The 20,187-nt window shown below is 42.3% G+C and overlaps 1 protein-coding gene across 10 annotated transcripts in view; it reads left to right on the top strand.

The window, feature by feature from the left end:
• The window catches only part of PDE8B (phosphodiesterase 8B), a gene marked incomplete at its 5' end in the record, with an annotated part of 253,193 nt that overhangs the window by 223,707 nt on the left and 9,299 nt on the right, over positions 1–20,187 (top strand). For 9 of the 10 annotated variants that reach the window (XM_082651425.1, XM_082651428.1, XM_082651431.1 and 6 more), the window contains 7 exons: positions 1,207–1,284; positions 2,759–2,835; positions 4,302–4,466; positions 6,937–6,982; positions 7,393–7,528; positions 8,433–8,631; positions 13,054–13,271. In XM_082651425.1, coding sequence (XP_082507551.1) covers positions 1,207–1,284; positions 2,759–2,835; positions 4,302–4,466; positions 6,937–6,982; positions 7,393–7,528; positions 8,433–8,631; positions 13,054–13,271 — 919 coding nt within the window. The remainder of the gene's footprint in view (positions 1–1,206; positions 1,285–2,758; positions 2,836–4,301; positions 4,467–6,936; positions 6,983–7,392; positions 7,529–8,432; positions 8,632–13,053; positions 13,272–20,187) is intronic. The other variant, XM_082651433.1, reaches the window with a different exon arrangement.

Below are 20,187 nucleotides of genomic sequence, written 5' to 3' on the forward strand. Positions count from 1 at the left end.
AGACAGTTGTTTAAAAAGCATTGCATCTTCTTTTCTTTCTTGGAATATGATCATTTATCAGTGTCTAAGAAAAGCATCCCCCTGCTGAAACCCGCACATCTGCCTCCTTTCTGCACAGTGAGGAGAAATTCTGTGTTATGGCTAAGTTTCTCTCCTTGCTCATGGGTTACTCCTACAAGAAGCAAATGCCCTGAAAATGCAATTTTCTGAAGCCACCTCTGCTGCCCTGACATTTTTATCCTTTGGTCCTCACTGGTAGCATGCACCGTTTGATTAGATCTCACATTAATGTGACAGCACATTTTAAGCATTAAATTCAAAGTCTGCAAAGACTTACACAGATTTTTTTTCCCTCAGAAAACAAGGACAAAAGTGAGAGTTAAATTGTTGGAATTTGTTCGGATTAGAAAACTGCTTTTTCTTCTCTTCATTCCTGGGATCAACAGTCTGCATCATTTGATGAAATCATATCCTCAGGAGAACCTAGAAAACCATCAAGAGGTCTTTTACAGAGGGACCTAAACTTGGTCCAAATTAGTTTCTCAAACTCTACTCTCTGTGAACTTGACTAGTATTTTATTTCCTCAAATATCCCCATAGAAGCCTTCCCCACCCATGGAAATGTATTGTCCTTCATGTCAAAATGAATCCCTCAAAATTTCCCCCCGTTTGTTTTTTTGTTTTTTGTTTTTGTTTTTTTCCCGTACGCGGGCCTCTTCACTATTGTGGCCTCTCCCGCTGCGGAGCACAGGCTCCGGACGCGCAGGCTCAGCGGCCATGGCTCACGGGCCCAGCCGCTCCGCGGCATGTGGGATCTTCCCGGACCGGGGCACGAACCCGCGTCCCCTGCATCGGCAGGCGGACTCTCAACCACTGCGCCACCAGGGAAGCCTTCCCCCAAGTTTTAATGTTTATTTTCAAGAAGATATTTATTAATGGGACTAAGTAACCCTTAATAATAAGCTCCATTACAATGTAATGTGGTACCACAAGGAAAAGATGTCATTTTACAATTAATATGACTGATAATTCTGTGTGTGTTGATGATTTGAAGAGACAGTGGCTCACTATTTCTTAAAAATATTTTACAGTGCTTAAAAAGTAACCTCGTTTTCTTTGGAGAATGAGGGAAAAAATATGTCTAAACTTTGCCTGTGAATAAGCTTGAAAACTAATCACTCTCAATTACTACTCTGAAATCCTTAGAGTCTCATTCATTCAGACACAAGAACAGGAGGAAAGAGTCCATTGATGTGAAATCAATATCATCTCGAGGCAGTGATGGTAAGTTTTTCAGATTTCCTTGACTTTAAAGTGTAGAAAATGACACAGGAATATATTTAAGAATTCCTCAGCATATAAACAAAACCCCAAGGAATAGGATTACAACTAAACTGGCTTTCTTCCTGTAGATGGAAAAAATTTTAGGCCTTTTTATTCTTTTTTTACTTTTTATATAGTCTTTGCCTTTTCTGTGAAATGACTCCATGCTTGTTCCTTTATGGCCTAACGTGTGTTAGGCCACATAACCACTAGAGCAGCTCAGTTTCAATAGCTAGGTCACTCTTAGCTGCTATCCTTCAGGTCCTTCAGGTCACAATGGGAAACCTGAGCCTAAGAGAAGTGGCTGAACTAGCAAGGACCAAAGACTCTAGGGATAAGATGTATAATTCATAGAGGAAGATGGATAGACCACAAGGCATGCAAGGGATTGGGACCAAGAACGTGAAGGAAGAAAATGGACTGAAAATTTTCCCGATGGGCTGAGGGTGTAGATAGATGAAGAGGGTATCCATTTTAGAGGATAATGGATGAGGGCATTTCAACTGGATTAGTTCAGTTTTCAGAATAGAGTTTGAGATGGGATCATCCATTCTCTCTCCAGAGCATGGGAGAAGTGAAGGCTGAAGAGTATAGAAGGGCAGCAATGGTGGCTGCTATGGCAGTGGAGATGGCTACAAAGATGGCTGACCGGCAGGCAGGCTCTGCTGACATCAGCTACATTAAGTTATCAGCTCTATAACATGCTAGTTCTATTCCCTCCTGCCTGCCTCTCAGGGAGGGGTAGGAAGATCTGAGGAGAACAATGCTTTTCAAATAAAGCTTCTACCTTTTGGATTTTGAACCACATGTAAAGATAGGACATTTTAGATGGAGAGGATAATGGGTGAAGGAATTTCAACGGGATTAGCTCAGTTTTTACAGATGAGAGCTAGACCCACCGTGGGCTCCTGGTGCTAAGAACCTAAAGTTCTTAGCCCTAACTCAGCCCTAACTCAGAATAAGAGGGGCTCATTCTTCTGCCCACCCCACCCTGGCCACGGATCGTGCCTCCCCTCCTACACTACAGTCATCCAGTTACCCGGCCTGTGGCTGAGGACTGAAAGTGACGGAACTGCCCAAGTTGGGCTTTAGTGACTTACGGGAAAGTAACTCCTGGGGGATCATTAGGCTGTTGGGATGAGGCCTCCGGATCCCATCAACCTTCTCTGAAATCCCCCTGTGGACCTGAGACTCATAAAGCCTTCCTGTCATCAATGTTCCAGGCCAGACCACCCTTTCCAGTCCCTGGCAAGTAGTGGCTGAGCTCTCAGCCTTTTAGGACTAAGAGATGGGTGAATTCATTGCTTTATGGGGAGCAGTGGAGGACAGCAGTCCTGTGGGAATCAGGCCCCCAAGTCCGTGCAGGGTTCCTTTGCTGCACTTCAGCGCAGCTGAGCCACTAGAACCAGATACAACTTTCTTGACTTCTCTCCAGCACCAAGCCTACAGAATCGTCGCTACCCATCCATGGCAAGGATCCATTCCATGACCATCGAGGCTCCCATCACAAAGGTGAGTAGCAGCTGCTGCCCCGACTCTGCAATCAGGGCCACTGAACACTAGGCTATATTCTGGAGATAACGTGATGAATGGCGTACTAATACCTATATCATGGAGTTTACAGTCTAGTAAAGGAAACAGATATTAAACAAATAAACACATAATAAATACGTAGTCATAAACTGCAATAACTGCCGTAAAGGAAAACAACAGGTTTCTATGAGGGAAAATTAGGTTAGGGCCCTAGTTTGGTTGGGTGAGAGGGCTGGTCAGGGAGGGTCTCTCTGTAGAGGAAGTAATGTTTGAAGTAAGACCTGAAGGATACAAAGATGTTAGGAGAAGAGGATTCTAGGCAGCAGGCACAGCAAGGCATGAGCACTGAGGTGGGAAAAGGAGGGAATGGAGCAAACGAGGACCTGAAAGAAAGTCAGGTGTGACTGGAGCTTGGAGAGCAGAGGGGAGAAATGGTGACATGGAGTTGTGCCGGGCTCAGTTCATTCTGGCCAATAGAGCTGTAATAAGTTTATATTTTAGTTCATGTGCAACGGAAACCACTGAAGAGTTTAAAGTAGGGGAGTGACATGACCAGATACGTTTATTGAAAATAACACCAAGCTGCCATGCAGAGAATGGACTGGAGATGGCAAGAGTGAAAGAGAAGAGGACAGTTAGGGACCTTTTCCAGAATTCTAAGCAAGAAATTGTGTTAGCTGTACTAGAATTAGAGCAGTGGAGGTGGAGAGAAATGAGTAGATCAGGAAATATTTGGGGGTAAATTCAGTTCGTCTTGATGATGAATTATACTGTCAGGTAGGGAGAGAATTGAGGGAGAGTGATATGTCAACCAGGGCCTCCCAGGGTTTTGGTCTGAGCACAAGATTAATATCTTTTTTTCACGGCAATGTAGAAACCAGAGGAGTACAGCTCTTGTCTTTCATTTTCTGTTTGGTTTACTTGCTTGCTTTGCTTTGGGAAGAGGAGAGCAAGGTGTGAGTTTAGTTTTGGATATGTAAGTAAGATATTCCAATAGACATGTCAAGCGGGCAACTGAATATATAAATCTGAAAGTTAAAAAGGAGTTCAGGGCTGGGATATAAATTTGAGAGTCCTGGGCATGTGGATCGTATGTGTCCAAAGTCCTGGAGATGAAAGAGCTCATCTCTGAAAGGACTGTGGAGTGAGAGGAAGGCCCAGCACTAGTCTGAGGAACTGCAACCTGTAGAAGAGAGCTAAAGGAGAAGGATCAGCAAAGGAGCCTGAGAAAATGTAGTCCCTGAAGTAAGAGAAACACTGGGATAGGGTGGGATGAGAAGCATGCTTCAGTATAAAGAGGGTGGTGCCGTGAAAGCACTGGTCATTTTGAACAGTAAGATGTGTTATCATCTGATTTCTTTTGGATTCTAGGCACATGAGTGAGTTTTGAGAAGAAGAATCCTAATGTCCTCAAATTGATTCTTTCTCTCTCTTTACTTCCTTAGGTTATAAATATAATCAATGCAGCCCAAGAAAACAGTCCTGTCACAGTAGCAGAAGCCTTGGACAGAGTTTTAGAAATTTTACGGACCACAGAACTGTACTCCCCTCAGCTGGGTACCAAAGATGAAGATCCCCACACCAGTGATCTCGTGGGAGGCCTAATGACTGTGAGTGATGAGGAAAACCCAGAAATGCAGGACAATGTTAAGTGCACTCCAGAGAACATGTAACATGTAACATATAAACTGTTACCTTTAGGTGTAGAAATACGTGCTGTATGGGCTAACATCAGCATAACCAGAAGCAGTTGCAGGAGCACAAATGACTAATTTGTCCTCTGAATTTGTACTACAGTAAGGAGTAAATAGTTGATTGAAGGCTAAATATCACAATGGAGCCCTTTTGTACTTCTTTCCCTTGACCTGGTACAGTATTCCATTGAGGGTTATGGCTAGGATTCCTTGGACCTCAGGCTCTTTATATAATGAAAGCGTTGGTACTTAGATGACAGCACTAGTTTCCAAAATCTTAGCTGTAGAATTCTTTCTTTAAATAAAACCTTTATATAGAGTTCCCTTTACAATCAATAAAAGCAGAGTGGAGCTGCTGTGGCTCAGTATGGGGAGGGGAGGAGGAGCTGCCCCGTGCTGGCACTCCAATACCACCATTTGTAACCACTCAAAGTAGCTTATTTCTAAGGAGTCATCCTGTTCTAGTGTTTTTGCTGTGATCTATTTGGCTGTAATCATAATCTATCAGCAAGTGAAGAAAAATGAGAAAATTCAAATTATTCATGTGTGCTCCCTATTGGAGACTGAAGCTGGAAGAATTCTTTGGGAGAAAAACAAAGTCCAAGAGTCATCGAAGAGTTTTACTTTGAAGTTTTCTGTCTAGTCCTGCCACCAAATGCTGAGTGTTGACTGGCTTTCTGGTCCATCCTCCTTGTTCCTACTAAAGGCTTCTGGTGAGCCTGTAATTTGAGTGACCTCCTGATCCTTTTGAGCCCCTCGGCTGGCCTTGGTTGCCCGATCCCAATGTAGTGTAGACTTTAGTTCTAAAGAACACTGGCAAGGTGTGTGTGTGTTTGCCATCTGCAGCAACATGAATGGACTTAGAGATAACCATACTAAGTGAAGTAAGTCAGACAGAGAAAGACAGATATATCAATTATATGTGGAATCTTAAAAAGTGATACAAATGAACTTATTTACAAAACAAAAATAGACTCACAGACATAGAAAACAAACTTATGGTTACCAAAGGGGAAATGTTGGGGGGAGGGTGGGTAAATTAGGAGTTTGGGATTAACAGATATACACTACTATATATAAAATAGATAAATAACAAGAACCTACTGTATAGCACAGGGAACTATATTCAATATCTTGTAATAATGGAAAAGAATCTGAAAAGGTATATATATATATCTCCAAATCACTTTGCTGTGTACCTGTAATTAACACAACATTGTAAATCAAAAATACTGCAATTAAAAAAAAAATAGAACACTGCCAAGGGTCTGTCAGGAGGCTGGCCACTGCAGAGCTGCAGAACCATTCTGGTTCCTAGAACAAGTTATCTGCCCTCCTTTCCCCTGCTGCCATACCATGTTGGGCTTCCTCTCCAGGAAATGGTGTGAGGAACCAGTACAAGATTCCCCCTTTTTTATGTAGCATTAGGGAAGAGAAGAAAGAAAGATTAAGAACAGAGGAGTTCCTTGTGATACCTGCCTTAGAGGCAGGAAGGTTATGGCCATTGTTACTTATCAATTTATCCAGTTTTGAAAATTAAGCTCTTGGCCTAAATATCCAGAGTGTGACTTCAGGAGAGCCCTTCATTAATACTTTAAACCTTAGCACATACTTTCTGAGGATGACAAATAAGCAATTACAAATGGCTTTTAAGCAGAGGTCTAAATAATTAGGTACTCGGGGGTAGAAGGTAGAGGGCAGGAAAATGCGACGCAAGAACAGCTGGGGACTAAAGTTCACGAGCCTACTAAATGGCAGAACATCGAAATTCTGTTCACTCCCTTATGCTGCCCTTCCAAAGACCTCAAATCCAGAAACTTCCTTTAAAGGCTAACAGTGAAGCTCATGTTATAAGACAGAAACTACAGCTGGAAAAGAGTTAATTTAGATGTTAGTCAAAAATTAGCCCAACCTTTTAAAGGCTTTACATTAAATCATCCCCCAGATGTGGCCCATAGCTTTGGCTCCCCAGGATGCAAATCTAAGAACACAAGAATAACACAGTCCTTGTGAGGGTAATTGGGGTCCTTTCAAATTAACAGGCACCCGAAGCAAGATCACTTCTGTGATTTCATTATGTGGCTTCAATATGCAACAAGAGAAAGATGGCATGAGAACAGAGCTAACTCACAGTTCAGGTGTGAGACTTGAATGCAGTCATAGCCACTTAATTCTCAATTCTCCATCTCCTGGGGCTAACAGCCTTGGAAAGGAGAGTATCCACTGTTTTGTAGCCATTGTTCTCACTTGATTTTGAGCTTCAACTTGGAGTTCCAGATTGACTGGGTTATTCAGGATTCAAATCTCTTTGGCTAATAAAAGAAATGAGAGAGTAATGATAATGGCATATAAAGCATGCTTCTCATAGCATCTTTCTTTATTCCAGGATGGCTTGAGAAGGTTGTCAGGAAACGAGTATGTGTTCACTAAGAGTAAGTTGTCCTCTATCCACTTGTCACTGATAACCTGTCTCTGGCCTTTTGTCTTCCTCAGTGTTGTGATTATTGTTTGGGAAGGGCCTTGGTGATACTTTCTATTCGTCTCATTGGAGTTTAAGCATCTCTATGGTCTACATTTGAAACCAGGTCTCCTAATATAAATTACTTCTCTGAGCGCTGTCAGAATAAGAATTGCAAATCTCTCTATATTTAAACAGTTAAACTGAATTATTTTTCTGTTGGGGGGTCCTGAAGTTTAATGTAAGAGAACCCTGAAGGGAAAATCTTCTTACCCCTGGAAGTTCAAGACTTTCTTTCTAGTAGCAACCATGAAGATGACAAATGCTTAGCAGCACTCAAGATTCCACAGTTACCCACCCTTCCTGCCCCATCTGTTTGCTCAGATGTGCCCCAGAGTCACAGTCACCTTGGGATGCCAGTAACCATCAACGATGTCCCCACTTCTATCGCTCAATTACTTGATAATGAGGAAAGCTGGGAGTTCAACATATTTGAATTGGAAGCTGTGACACACAAAAGGTATGTGGCTTCTCTGGCTGTAGGCAGGGGGAGGATTGATGGACACACTCAAGACTTTCACATCTGGAAACTTTGAGGGAGATGTGAGTCCTTGCCACAAGTGACCTCCCAGGTTCTGCTTTTCATGCCATGCTGGAGGAGTGTCAAATGCTCAGAGAGTCTGTGGCCCCTTGAGTGAGCTCCTTTATGGAGAAGAGAGTATTGGAGGCTAAGATGTGGGATCAGCCTGGTGATACCCAGGATGAAGAAATACTGAGTGTCTTCTTCAGATCTACCCAGGTCATTCCTTTGCGCCAGTGAGCCAAGAGTTCTAAGTATTCCTAGCCCCAAACTTGTTCAAGTCCCACCTTACAAAATGAGTTTGAGAGCACTGTAGACTTTTCTTTTGATCCATCCTATAGGCAGGGGAAAGATTAGATAACACAGAAAGTCCTCTTCTATTACAGAAGTCCATTTTCTTCCAGGGGTGTTGGATATGAATGATAACTATAAATAAGTAACTTAATTCTAAATGACATGACTTTGCTGAACCCACACAAGCCATTCCTTTTGTCCTTAAGCTCAGTAACTTCCTCAGGGGACACAGGAAGTGCAAAGGTTACGTGGAAGCAGAGACAGAGAGGGACTGTCAGGGACCTCTCAGTTGTTAGAGCCACTGAAGGGCAGATGACTTAAGACAGTCTAGAAGTCCTTTGGATTAACCACCATGAGGCACCTAGTTTTAAAGAAGTGGCTAGTGAGGAGGAGATGCTCTATCACCTTCTAATTTGGACACGACATATTTTTATACCCCTGTGCCTATGAAGCATCAGGAAAGAAATGACTCAATTTCCCAGTAGCTTCAAAGAAAGCAGCTTCTGGAGCGGTGAATACAATGAATCAGTTTTTTCCCCCTGTTTTCCAGGCCATTGGTTTACCTGGGCTTAAAAGTCTTTTCCCGGTTTGGAGTATGTGAATTTTTACACTGTTCTGAAACTACCCTTCGGGCCTGGCTCCAAGTGATTGAATCCAACTACCACTCCTCCAACGCTTACCACAACTCCACTCATGCCGCTGATGTCCTGCACGCCACTGCCTTCTTCCTCGGAAAAGAAAGAGTGAAGGTAGAATTTTGATGTCACAATCTAGTTATCTGCATAGATTTTAGAGATCTAAGAACTCAATCTTAATAAATATGTTAGGCAAACAACTATTTTGGAACCAATTTTGACAGAGCTTTTGAGCTACCAAACTGACTGGTCCTTTTGGTGTTGTAAAGACATGGCATTTCCTCCTAGCCCTCCCTTCCCACAAATGCTTAAAATAATAATTTATGCCACTGTAGAGACTCTTTTCCATGTCTGGCTGATCCATGAACCCATTCTCCAAATGTTCACTAGGAGCCCTTTGTGACACTGGGTTAGAGGACAGAACTTAATTATTAGAGCAAATGGTTACTAGGTCTGGAGGTTAAATTTTAGGATCAGAATTTTGTCATTGGTATATTACAATCCAGACAGTAGTTAGCCATTCAGCATCCTACTGATTTACATACATATACATGTGTGTTTTGTGTAGGTATGAATGTGTATATCTGTGTATTAATGACTTGTATAATCCTGCAAGAGTTCCAAGTTCCTTAGTCTTAGAAGTCAATACTGTCATTACAGGTGCTGATTTGTAGGGCAGTCCTATGTATACCCCACGGATAGCTGGCAAAAGATCCCCATCTCCCCTCTTCCCCAACTACCGTCACTTTCACAGTGAAGCTTGTAATTCCTTGGCTACAATTAGAAGTGAAGCTTAGAATATAGATACCCTTGGGACAAGTGCTGTATAGAGACAGGTTCACATCAATCTGCAAATGCTTAACATTCAATCATTTTCTGACTTAGTCTTAAGACCCTAGGTACTTAAGGAGACAAGTGGTAGAGGGATAGGTAGACAGAGCAGAAACGGCACCAAAATGGGGAGGGCGAATGTTCCCTTCTCAGTTTTGCCAAAGACTGATCCTGGCATTTACTTTCATCAGCAAGAAAGCAGAGTGTCATTCAAGAATGATGGTTTGGGCTTCCCTGGTGGCGCAGTGGTTGAGTGTCTGCCTGCCGATGCAGGGGACACGGGTTCATGCCCCGGTCTGGGAAGATCCCACATGCCGCGGAGAGGCTGGGCCAGTGAGCCATGGCCGCTGAGCCTGCGTGTGCAGAGCCTGTGCTCCGCAACGGGAGAGGCCACAACAGTGAGAGGCCCATGTACCACAAAAAAAAAAAAAAAGGAATGATGGTTTTGAAGATTTTTGTCTCCTACTTTTAAAAAAGGTGATATCACAGGTGATAACAGCCTATGTTTCTATAGTGCTTTTCTTTGAGGGGCTAAGATACTTCCAGATTCCTACTCCAGGTTCACATTCCTCCATTTTACGTTACATGAGATATTATACAGCTTAGGTTGCACACTGCCAAATGAGGACAGGACCTGGGCATTAACGCTGAGACCAAAGTGACCTATAGGCATTGCAGCCTTGAGTTAAAGATGAACCCCACTTAAGCAGAAGCACGCTAGAAAAATATAGATTAAATGCTTGAAAAATTATGGAATGCTTAGTCACTTTATTATCTCCTTTCCTCTCCCTCCCCTAAAATAAGAAATTTTCTTTAAATGGTTTGTTCTGCTAGCACATTCAGAGTCTGACTGAATTCTCAAATAGCAGCAATACAAACAAGTCTAGGACTAGATACAATATGCTTATAATCCAAAAGACATTTTCTAAGAGGCCAAAGAATCAGAAAATTTAGAGCTGCAAAGAACCCTGGAGAATTGGGCTGGAAGGGACTCCTGAGGTCAGAGGTTTAGTAGCAGCCCAAGATCACTGGTTAGTCCACCATGAGGCGCTTCGAGTGGGATTTATTCCTGAGGTGTCTTTCACCAGACCTGCTGCCACTGACAAAGAGAGTCAGAAAAACGTTTTTACCAAATAGCCATGTCATCTGTCACCCCTAATTTCTTTACAAGGCTACAGTTCTTAATGTCACTATGGCATAGCTCCACATCCTCAACCCAGCCATATAGATAACATGTCCAGAGCTGACATTCCCCTTCAATTTGTTGCACACCCTATCCCCTTCCCACTCTTACCAGTTCCCAAGAACCACTGCAAGTGGAGAGATCAGGAGAGCCAGAATTCTTTTGTTATTCTCTGAGTGACTATTTGTCCTAGAAAAGGAACTGTTTGAAAGGCTAATCTAGAATGGAGTCCATTCTGGCCAGTCTGCTTCAGTGTGATCCAAATCTATTCCTGCTGGTTAAAGGAGGAAAAAACTATACAGAAATGTCTGCACCTCCAAGGCTTTGGGGAACTTCTCCTGCCGTGGATTTGGTGGGGAAGTTTTCTTCCACAGACAGTCCCTCCCTGCCATGGGAAGAGCCTTGCTTCTCCCATCTGCTAGTGAGCAGCCGGATCTTCTTTCCCTGCCTCCCTGCATTTCTTATCAGACGTTGCATTATTAGACAGTGCCCACCAAAACTGCAGGGCATGGCCCTTTATTGGTATCTCTGTAAAAGCTCCAGGTCTAAATCAGTGTAAGTTGGAAGGAAAGACATGTCTCGTCTAATGCTATTTGTTGTCTATTCCACTTACTTGAATCTATGTCATTGAAGAATTTAAAAATAAATTGGCCCCATACTCCAAACAAGATTGAACATACTCCAGAGTTTGGCCCTCATGGGTCCTCACTGCACAGGTAGAATCAGCGAGAGTGGAGGCCAAGTCAGGGCAGCTCTGGATTCTGACTGTACCTGTGGGTTACCATGGCCTCTCCTAACCAGCAGCAAAAGGGGGCTAGGCATGTTTGCTTGCCCTGGGCATTACAAAATCAGTCTCTGAGAAGAGTTGAAAAGAATGGCAGCAACTGCTGTCCCCCCTCAGGAAACCGGTTCATGTGGACTAGAGGCAGGCCAGGATTGCCCACCAGCTCCAGGAGGTCAGGATTGGAAATGGAAATGGCCTCCTTCTGGTAGGGACAGCTTTCAGGAAAGTTTTCAGGGCTGAGCTTCAGATTCACTGTTCCTTACCTATTAGCATCTGAGAAGCAGCTTGCAATTTTTTCTCCCACAGCCTAGGAAAGCAACTCAGGAAAACCAAAAATCATGCCCACCCCTCCAGCCTCATCCTGGGGACCAGTTTCCCCCTCACTCACTACCCTTCAGCCACAATGATGCTCTTTAAGTTTCCTGAATAAGCCACTTCGTTTGTTTCACATCAGGAGCATCATATAGGCTGATGTTTCTGCCTGGATTTCTCTCCCTTGCCATTTTTTGCCTGGCTAATTCCTGCTTATCCTTCAGGTTCCAGCATAAAAATCACTTACTTAGAGAACCCATTCTTGCCCACCCTCTGGACCTGCATTGTCCATAAGTAGCCATTTGCCACATGTGGCTACTTACATTTAATTAAAATTAAATAAAATGAAACATTCAGTTCCTCAATTGCACGCACATTTCAAGTGTCCAGGAGCTGTGACTAGGGATTACGATATTGGACAGCCCACGTACAGACATTTCCATCACCACAGAAAAGTTGAACGGACAGCACTGCCCTAAACTAGATCAAGCCTCATGGTTACACTCTCAAACCACCTGTACTTCCCTTCTTAACCCATCTCACAGTAAGTTAATTTTGTTTGTGTGTTTCCTTATTTGTGCCCTCTCCAGTAAACTACCAACTCCATTAGTGCAGGCTATGCCAGTATAATTCATCACTGTAACTCCAGCACTCTGCCTGACAACTGGCACCCAGTAAGCATCCAATAAATGATAACCAAAGGAATGAATTCATAAAGTACAGTGTCTCTTATATAACAGTAGCCCATTTGACAACTTCCTCCTAAAGCTGTGAGCTGAAAAAACATTTGTATCCCCTGATGCTCTGGTTTGTGTTCTTTAACTACATAATGACAACGTTAGAAAGAGGGTCTCCCTTTTAGCCTTTCCCACCTGCTAGCCCAGAGCTGAATTGTGTTCTTCACTGTAACAGCCCCCTTACCCTCAGTTTTCCTGGGAAAATTCTTCTTGTCCTTGATCCTCTTGTGTTCCTTGGCTGTAATCCTTTTATCTTTGTGTGAAGAGTTTTGTTGTATCTGTGCCATTTACTACCATACTCTCAAAATCTTTTCAGAAGTAGGCAAATAAAATAACACTTGTGATCCTAGGCCACTTTTTTCTCTATCCACTCACAGAAGAGAGTCATGGCAATATGCCACACAGCATACGTTTGAAAAGGCCTGTTTGGCATCCTCCTGCAGAAGAACTAGAGTGGATGAACTCTGGAGAAAGAATTTAGGTATCCATTATAACTGCTACTCAGGTTTCTGTTTCCCTCCAGATAATCCACAGTACGGCAAGGTGATGTGATATACCCTAGGTGGCCTCTTAACTTCTAGGAAGTCAGAGAAGGACCCCCTGGCTCATCCCCTCCAGAGAGACAGGGATGAGTGTAGGTCTCCTACGTCCAGTGGGTAATGCTCAACCTTGCCTCCCCCTGACCCCAGGGAAGCCTCGATCAGCTAGATGAGGTGGCTGCCCTGATTGCTGCCACAGTCCATGACGTGGATCACCCAGGAAGGACCAACTCTTTCCTGTGCAACGCAGGCAGTGAACTCGCCGTGCTCTATAATGACACTGCTGTCTTGGAGAGTCACCACACAGCCCTGGCCTTCCAGCTCACGGTCAAGGACAGCAAATGCAACATTTTCAAGAATATTGACAGGTTTGTGTGCTCGGGCTCTTGTGCTCAGGTTTGTAAAATGTAAGTGGGAAACTCAGTTTTCCCTAACTTCTCCAAGTACTTAGCTTCCTCTTAGGGGGAAGGCTGTACTATTTTATCAACAGTAAAATAATAACCTTATAAACTGAACTGTACTTTTTAGACTGTTCATCTTTTTTTTTTTAACATCTTTCTTGGAGTATAATTGCTTTACAATGTTGTGTTACTTTCTGCTATATAACAAAGTGAATCAGCTATATGTATACATGTATCCCCATATCCCCTCCCTCTTGCGTCTCCCTCCCACCCTCCCTATCCCACCCCTCTAGGTAGTCACAAAGCACCAGCTGATCTCCCTGTGCTATGCGGCTGCTTGCCACTAGCTATCTATTTTACGTTTGGTAGTGTTTATATGTCCATGCCACTCTCTCACTTCATCCCAGCTTCCCCTCCCCCCTCCCAGTGTCCTCAAGTCCATTCTCTAGTAGGTCTGCATCTTTATTCCTGTCTTGCCACTAGGTTCTTCATGACCTTTTTTTAAATTTTATTTTAAATTCCATATGTATGTGTTACCATACGGTATTTGTTTTTCTCTTTCTGACTTACTTCACAGTATATGACAGACTCTAGGTCCATCCACCTCGCTACAAATAACTCAATTTCATTTCTTTTTATGGCTGAGTAATATTCCATTGTATATATGTGCCACATCTTCTTTATCCATTCGTCTGTCAATGGACACTTAAGTTGCTTCCATGTCCTGGCTATTGTAAATAGTGCTGCAATGAACACTGTGGTATGTCTCATTTTGAATTATGGTTTTCTCTGGGTATATGCCTGGTAGTGGGGTTGCTGGCTCATATGGTAGTTCTATTTTTAGTTTTTTAAGGAACATCCATACTGTTCTCCATAGTGGCTGTATCAATTTACATTCCCACCAACAGTGCAAGAGGGTTCGCTTTTCTCCGCACCCTCTCCAGCATTTATTGTTTGTAGATTTTTTGATGATAGCCATTGTGACAAAACTACTTATTGTAGTTTTGATTTGCATTTCACTAATGATTAGTGATGTTGAGCATCCTCTCGTGTGTTTGTTGGCAATCTGTACATCTTTGGAGAAATGTCTATTTAGGTCTAATGCCCATTTTTGGATTGGGTTGTTTGTTTTTTGATATTGAGCTGCATGAGCTGCTTGTATATTTTGGAGATTAATCCTTTGTCAGTTGCTTTGCTTGCAAATATTTTCTTCCATTCTGAGGGTTGTCTTTTCATCTTGTTTATGGTTTCCTTTCCTGTGCAAAAGCTTTTTTTTTTTTTTTTTAATTTATTTATTTATTTATGGCTGTGTTGGGTCTTTGTTTCTGTGCGAGGGCTTTCTCTAGTTGTGGCAAGCGGGGGCCACTCTTCATCGCGGTGCGCGGGCCTCTCACTACCGCTACCTCTCTTGTTCTCTGCGGAGCACAGGCTCCAGACGCGCAGGCTCAGTAATTGTGGCTCACGGGCCCAGTTGCTCCGCGGCATGTGGGATCTTCCCGGACCAAGGCTCGAACCCATGTCCCCTGCATTGGTAGGCAGATTCTCAACCACTGCGCCACCAGGGAAGCCCTGTGCAAAAGCTTTTAAGTTTCATTAGGTCCCATTTATTTTTATTTCCATTTCTCTAGGAGGTGGGTCAAAAAGGATCTTGCTGTGATTTATGTCATAGAGTGTTCTGCCTGTTTCCCTCTAAGAGTTTTATAGTGTCTGGCCTTACATTTAGGTCTTTAATTTATTTTGAGTTTATTTTTCTGTATGGTGTTAGGAAGTGTTCTAATTTCATTCTTTTATGTGTAGCTGTCCAGTTTTCCCAGCACCACTTCTTGAAGGGGCTGTCTTTTCTCCATTGTATATTCTTGCCTCCTTTATCAAAGATAAGGTGACCGTATGTGCGTAGGTTTCTCTCTGGGCTTTCTATCCTGGTCCATTGATCTATATTTCTGTTTTTGTGCCAGTACCATACTGTCGTAATTACTGTAGCTTTGTAGTATAGTCTGAAGTCAAGGAGCCTGATTCTTCCAGCTCCGTTTTTCTTTCTCAAGATTGTTTTGGCTATTCGGGGTCTTTTGTGTTTCCATACAAATTGTGAAATTTTTTGTTCTAGTTCTGTGAAAAATGCCAGTGGTAGTTTGATAGGCATTGCATTGAATCTGTAGATTGCTTTGGGTACTATAGTCATTTTCACAATGTTGATTCTTCCAATCCAAGAACATGGTATATCTCTCCATCTATTTGTATCATCTTTAATTTCTTTCATCAGTGTCTTATAGTTTTCTTCATAAAGGTCTTTTGTCTCCTTAGGTGGGTTTATTCCTAAGTATTTTCTTTTTGTTGCAATGGTAAATGGGAGTGTTTCTTAAGTTCTCTTTCAATTTCTCATCATTAATGTATAGGAATGCAAGAGATTTCTGTGCATAAATTTTGTATCCTGCTACTTTACCAAATCATTCATTACCTATAGTAGTTTTCTGGTAGCATCTTTAGGATTCTCTGTGTATGGTAGGTATCATGTCATCTGCTAACTGTGACAGTTTTACTACTTCTTTTCCGATTTGGATTCCTTTTCTTTCTTTTTATTCTCTGATAGCCATGGCTAAAACTTCCAAAACTATGTCGAATAATAGTGGTGAAGGTGGACAACCTTGTCTTGCTCTGATCTTAGAGAAAATGGTTTCAGTTTTTCACCATTGAGAACGAATTTGGCTGTGGGCCTTTCATATATTGTCCTTTATTATGTTGAGGTAGGTTCCTTCTATGCCTACTTTCTGGAGCGTTTTTGTCATAAATCAGTGTTGAATTTTGTCAGAAGCTTTGCCTGCATCTATTGAGATGATCATATGATTTTTATCTTTCAATTTGTTAATATGGTGTACCACATTGATTGATTTGCATATACTGAAGAATCCTTGCATTCCTGGGATAAACCCCACTTGATCATGGTGTATGATCCTTTTAATGTGCTGTTGGATTCTGTTTGCTAGTATTTTGTTGAGGATTTTTGCATCTATGTTCATCAGTGATATTGGCCTGTAGTTTTTTTTTGTCACATCTTTGTCTAGTTTTGGTATCAGGGTGATGGTGGCCTCGTAGAATGAGTTTGGGAGTGTTCCTGTGCTATATTTTGGAAGAGTTTGAGAAGGACAGGTGTTAGCTCTTCTCTAAATGTTTGATAGAATTGGCCTGTGAAGCCATCTGGTTCTGGGCTATTGTTTGTTGGAAGATTTTTAATCATAGTTTCAGTGTCAGGGCTTCTGATTGGTCTGTTTATATATTCTATTTCTTCCTCGTTCAGTCTCGGAAGGTTGTGCTTTCCTAAGAATTTGTCCATTGCTTCCAGGTTGTCCATTTTATTAGCATATAGTTGCTTGTAGTAATCTCTCATGATCCTTTGTATTTCTGCAGTGTCAGTTGTTACTTCTTTTTCATTTCTAATTCTGTTGATTTGAGTCTTCTCCCTTTTTTTCTTGATGAGTCTGGCTAATGGCTTATCAATTTTGTTTATCTTCTCAATAAAACAGCCCTTAGTTTTATTGATCTTTGCTATCATCTCCTTCATTTCTTTTTCATTTATTTCTGATCCGATCTTTATGATTTCTTTCCTTCTGCTAACTTTGGGGGGTTTTTGTTCTTGTTCCTCTAATTGCTTTAGGTGTAAGGTTAGGTTGTTTATTTGAGATTTTGTTTCTTGATGTAGGATTGTATTGCTATAAACTTCCCTCTTAGAACTGCTTTTGCTGCATCCCATAGGTTTTGGGTCATTGTGTTTTCATTGTTATTTGTTTCTAGGTATTTTTTGATTTCCTCTTTGATTTCTTCAGTGATCTCTTGGTTATTTAGTAGCATATTGTTTATCCTCCAAGTGTTTGTATCTTTTACAGTTTTCCTATAATTGATATCTAGTCTCATAGCGTTGCAGTCGGAAAAGATACTTGATTAGATTTCAATTTTCTTAAATTTACCAAGGCTTGATTTGTGACCCAAGATATGATCTATCCTGGGGAATGTTCATAAGCACTTGAGAAGAAAGTGTATTCTGTTGGTTTTGGATGGAATGTCCTATAAATATCAATTAAGTCCATCTTGTTTAATGTATCATTTAAAGCTTGTGTTTCCTTATTTACTTTCATTTTGGATGATCTGTCCATTGGTGAAAGTGGGGTGTTAAAGTCCCCTACTATGATTGTGTTACTCTCGATTTCCCCTTTTATGGCTGTTAGCATTTGCCTTATGTATTGAGGTGCTCCTATGTTGGGTGCATAAATATCTACAACAGTTATATTTTCTTCTTGGATTGATCCCTTCATCATTATGTAGTGGCCTTCTTTGCCTCTTGTAATAGTCTGTATTTTAAAGTCTATTTTTGTCTGATATGAGAATTGCTACTCCAACTTTCTTTTGACTTCCATTTGCATGGAATATCTTTTTCCGTCCCCTCACTTTCAGTCTTTATGTGTCCCTAAGTCTGAAGTGGGTCTCTTGTAGACAGCATATATATGGGTCTTGTTTTTGTAACCATTCAGCCAGTCTGTGTCCTTTGGTTGGAGCATTTAATCTATTTACATTTAAGGTAATTATCAATATGTATGTTCCTATTACCATTTTCTTAATTGTATTGGGTTAGTTTTTGTAGGCCTTTTCCTTCTCTTGTGTTTCCTGCCAAGAGACGTTCCTTTAGCATTTGTTGTAAAGCTGGTTTGGTGGTGCTGAATTATCTTAAATTTGCTTGTCTGTAGAGGTTTTAATTTCTCTATCGAATCTGAATGAGATCCTTGTTGGGTAAAGTAATCTTGGTTGTAGGTTTTTCCCTTTCATCACTTTTAAGTATATCCTGCCACTCCCTTCTGGCCTGCAGAGTTTCCACTGAAAAATCAGTGGATAACTTTATGGGAATTCCTTTGTATGTTATCTGTTGCTTTTCCCTTGCTGCTTGTAACATTTTTTCTTTGTATTTAATTTTTGATAGTTTAATATGTGTCTTGGCATATTTCTCCTTGGATTTATCCTGTATGGGACTCTCTGTGCTTCCTGGACTTGATTGACTATTTCCTTTCCCATGTTAGGGAAGTTTTCAACTATAATCTCTTCAAATATTTTCTCCGACCCTTTCTTTTTCTCTTCTTCTTCTGGGACCCCTATAATTCGAATGTTGGTGCGTTTAATGTTGTCCCAGAGGTCTCTGAGTCTGTCCTCAATTCTTTTCATTCTTTTTTTTCTTTATTCTGCTCTGCGGTAGTTATTTCCGCTATTTTATCTTCCAGGTCACTTATCCGTTCTTCTGCCTCAGTTATTCTGCTATTGATTCTTTCTAGATAATTTTTAATTTATTGTGTTGCTCATCATTGTTTGTTTGCTCTTTAGTTCTTCCAGGTCCTTGTTAAACATTTCTTATATTTTCTCCATTCTATTTCCAAGATTTTGGATCATCTTTACTATCATTACTCTGAATTCTTTTTCAGGTAGACTGCATATTTCCTCTTCATTTGTTTGGTCTGGTGGGTTTTACCTTGCTCCTTCATCTGCTGCATATTTCTGTGTGCTTATTTTGTGTACCTTACTGTGTTTGGGGTCTTCTTTGTGCAGGCTGAAGGTTCATAGTTCCTGTTGCTTTTGGTGTCTGCCCCCAGTGGGTGAGGCTTGTTCAGTGGCTTGTGTAGGCTTCCTGGTGGAGGGGACCAGTGCCTGTGTTCTGGTGGGTGGGGCTGGATCTTGTCTTTCTGTTGGGCAGGGCCGCATCCAATGGTGTGTTTTGGATTGTCTGTGAACTTAATATGATTTTAGGCAGCCTCTCTGCTAATGGGTGGGGTTGCATTCCTGTCTCACTAGTTGTTTGGCATGGGGCATCCAGCACTGGAGGTTGCTGGCTGTTGGGTGGAACTGGGTCATAGCATTGAGACACAGATCTCTGAGAGAACTCTCGCTGATTGATACTACGTGGGGCTGGGAGGTCCCTGGTGGTCCAGTTTCCTGAACTTGCCTCTCCCACTTCAGCGGCTCAGGCCTGACACCAGGCCGGAGCACCAAGACCCTGTCAGCCACATGGCTGGGGTAGATACCCCTAGATGAACACTTGTGGGAAGAGCTCAGAATTATCAAGATAGTGGTCTTGGCAAGTGAAACCACAAGAGAAGAGGCCCGTGCTACGCCTGGTCCTGCTGAGCAATTTTCACACTTCAGCTTATTCTGGCAACAGGGCGACTGGGTTGGCGACGTGAGGCAGGACGGGGTCCGTGAGGCGGGTGGCGCTCAGCTGCTGTGCAGCCTGCAGGGCCTGGTCGAAGCCCTCAGGGAAGGCCAACAGCGGCCAGGACTCTGGCCTCCTGCAGCTGCGGCCTCTTTGGGGTTTCCCTCCCGGCGTCACGTCGCTCTCATTCCTACTTTGGCGGCCGTGCCTTTACCCTGAGCTGCTTCACAAGGCGAGCACTGCCTGCTAAATGTTCACAGGTGCTGCAAGAACATCTTCATAAAGATGTACACAAACGTTGACCACATAGGTTTCTTTGATGTGCAGCCAGCCCTCCTCCATTCTCTGCTTAGACTGTTCACCTTTTTAAACTCCATCTGGTCTTCAGTGAGTTCATGAAAATGTTTTATACACTGCAAAGCACTCTATAAATATTGATTATACTACTAACAAATATAGCAGATATTTTTATCCTCTCAAAAGGACATCCTGTCTTTGGTGTAACCTGAGGAAAATGTATCCTTACCCATCTTTCCCCAGCTCAATTTTCGGTCACTTAAAATCCTAACTCATGAGGAGACAGTGTTCCATGCTCCCAGCAGAGCTCCTGGAGTCCACAGGGTAGGGCAGGTTTCCCCCTCTGGTGAGTTGGCCAAATGTGAACAGATAGGAGCAATTCCTCTTGCCAGCCACCACCCTGCC

This window comes from Grampus griseus, assembly GCF_964374135.1.
Source record: "Grampus griseus genome assembly, chromosome: 3".
Taxonomy (NCBI): Eukaryota; Metazoa; Chordata; class Mammalia; order Artiodactyla; family Delphinidae; genus Grampus; species Grampus griseus.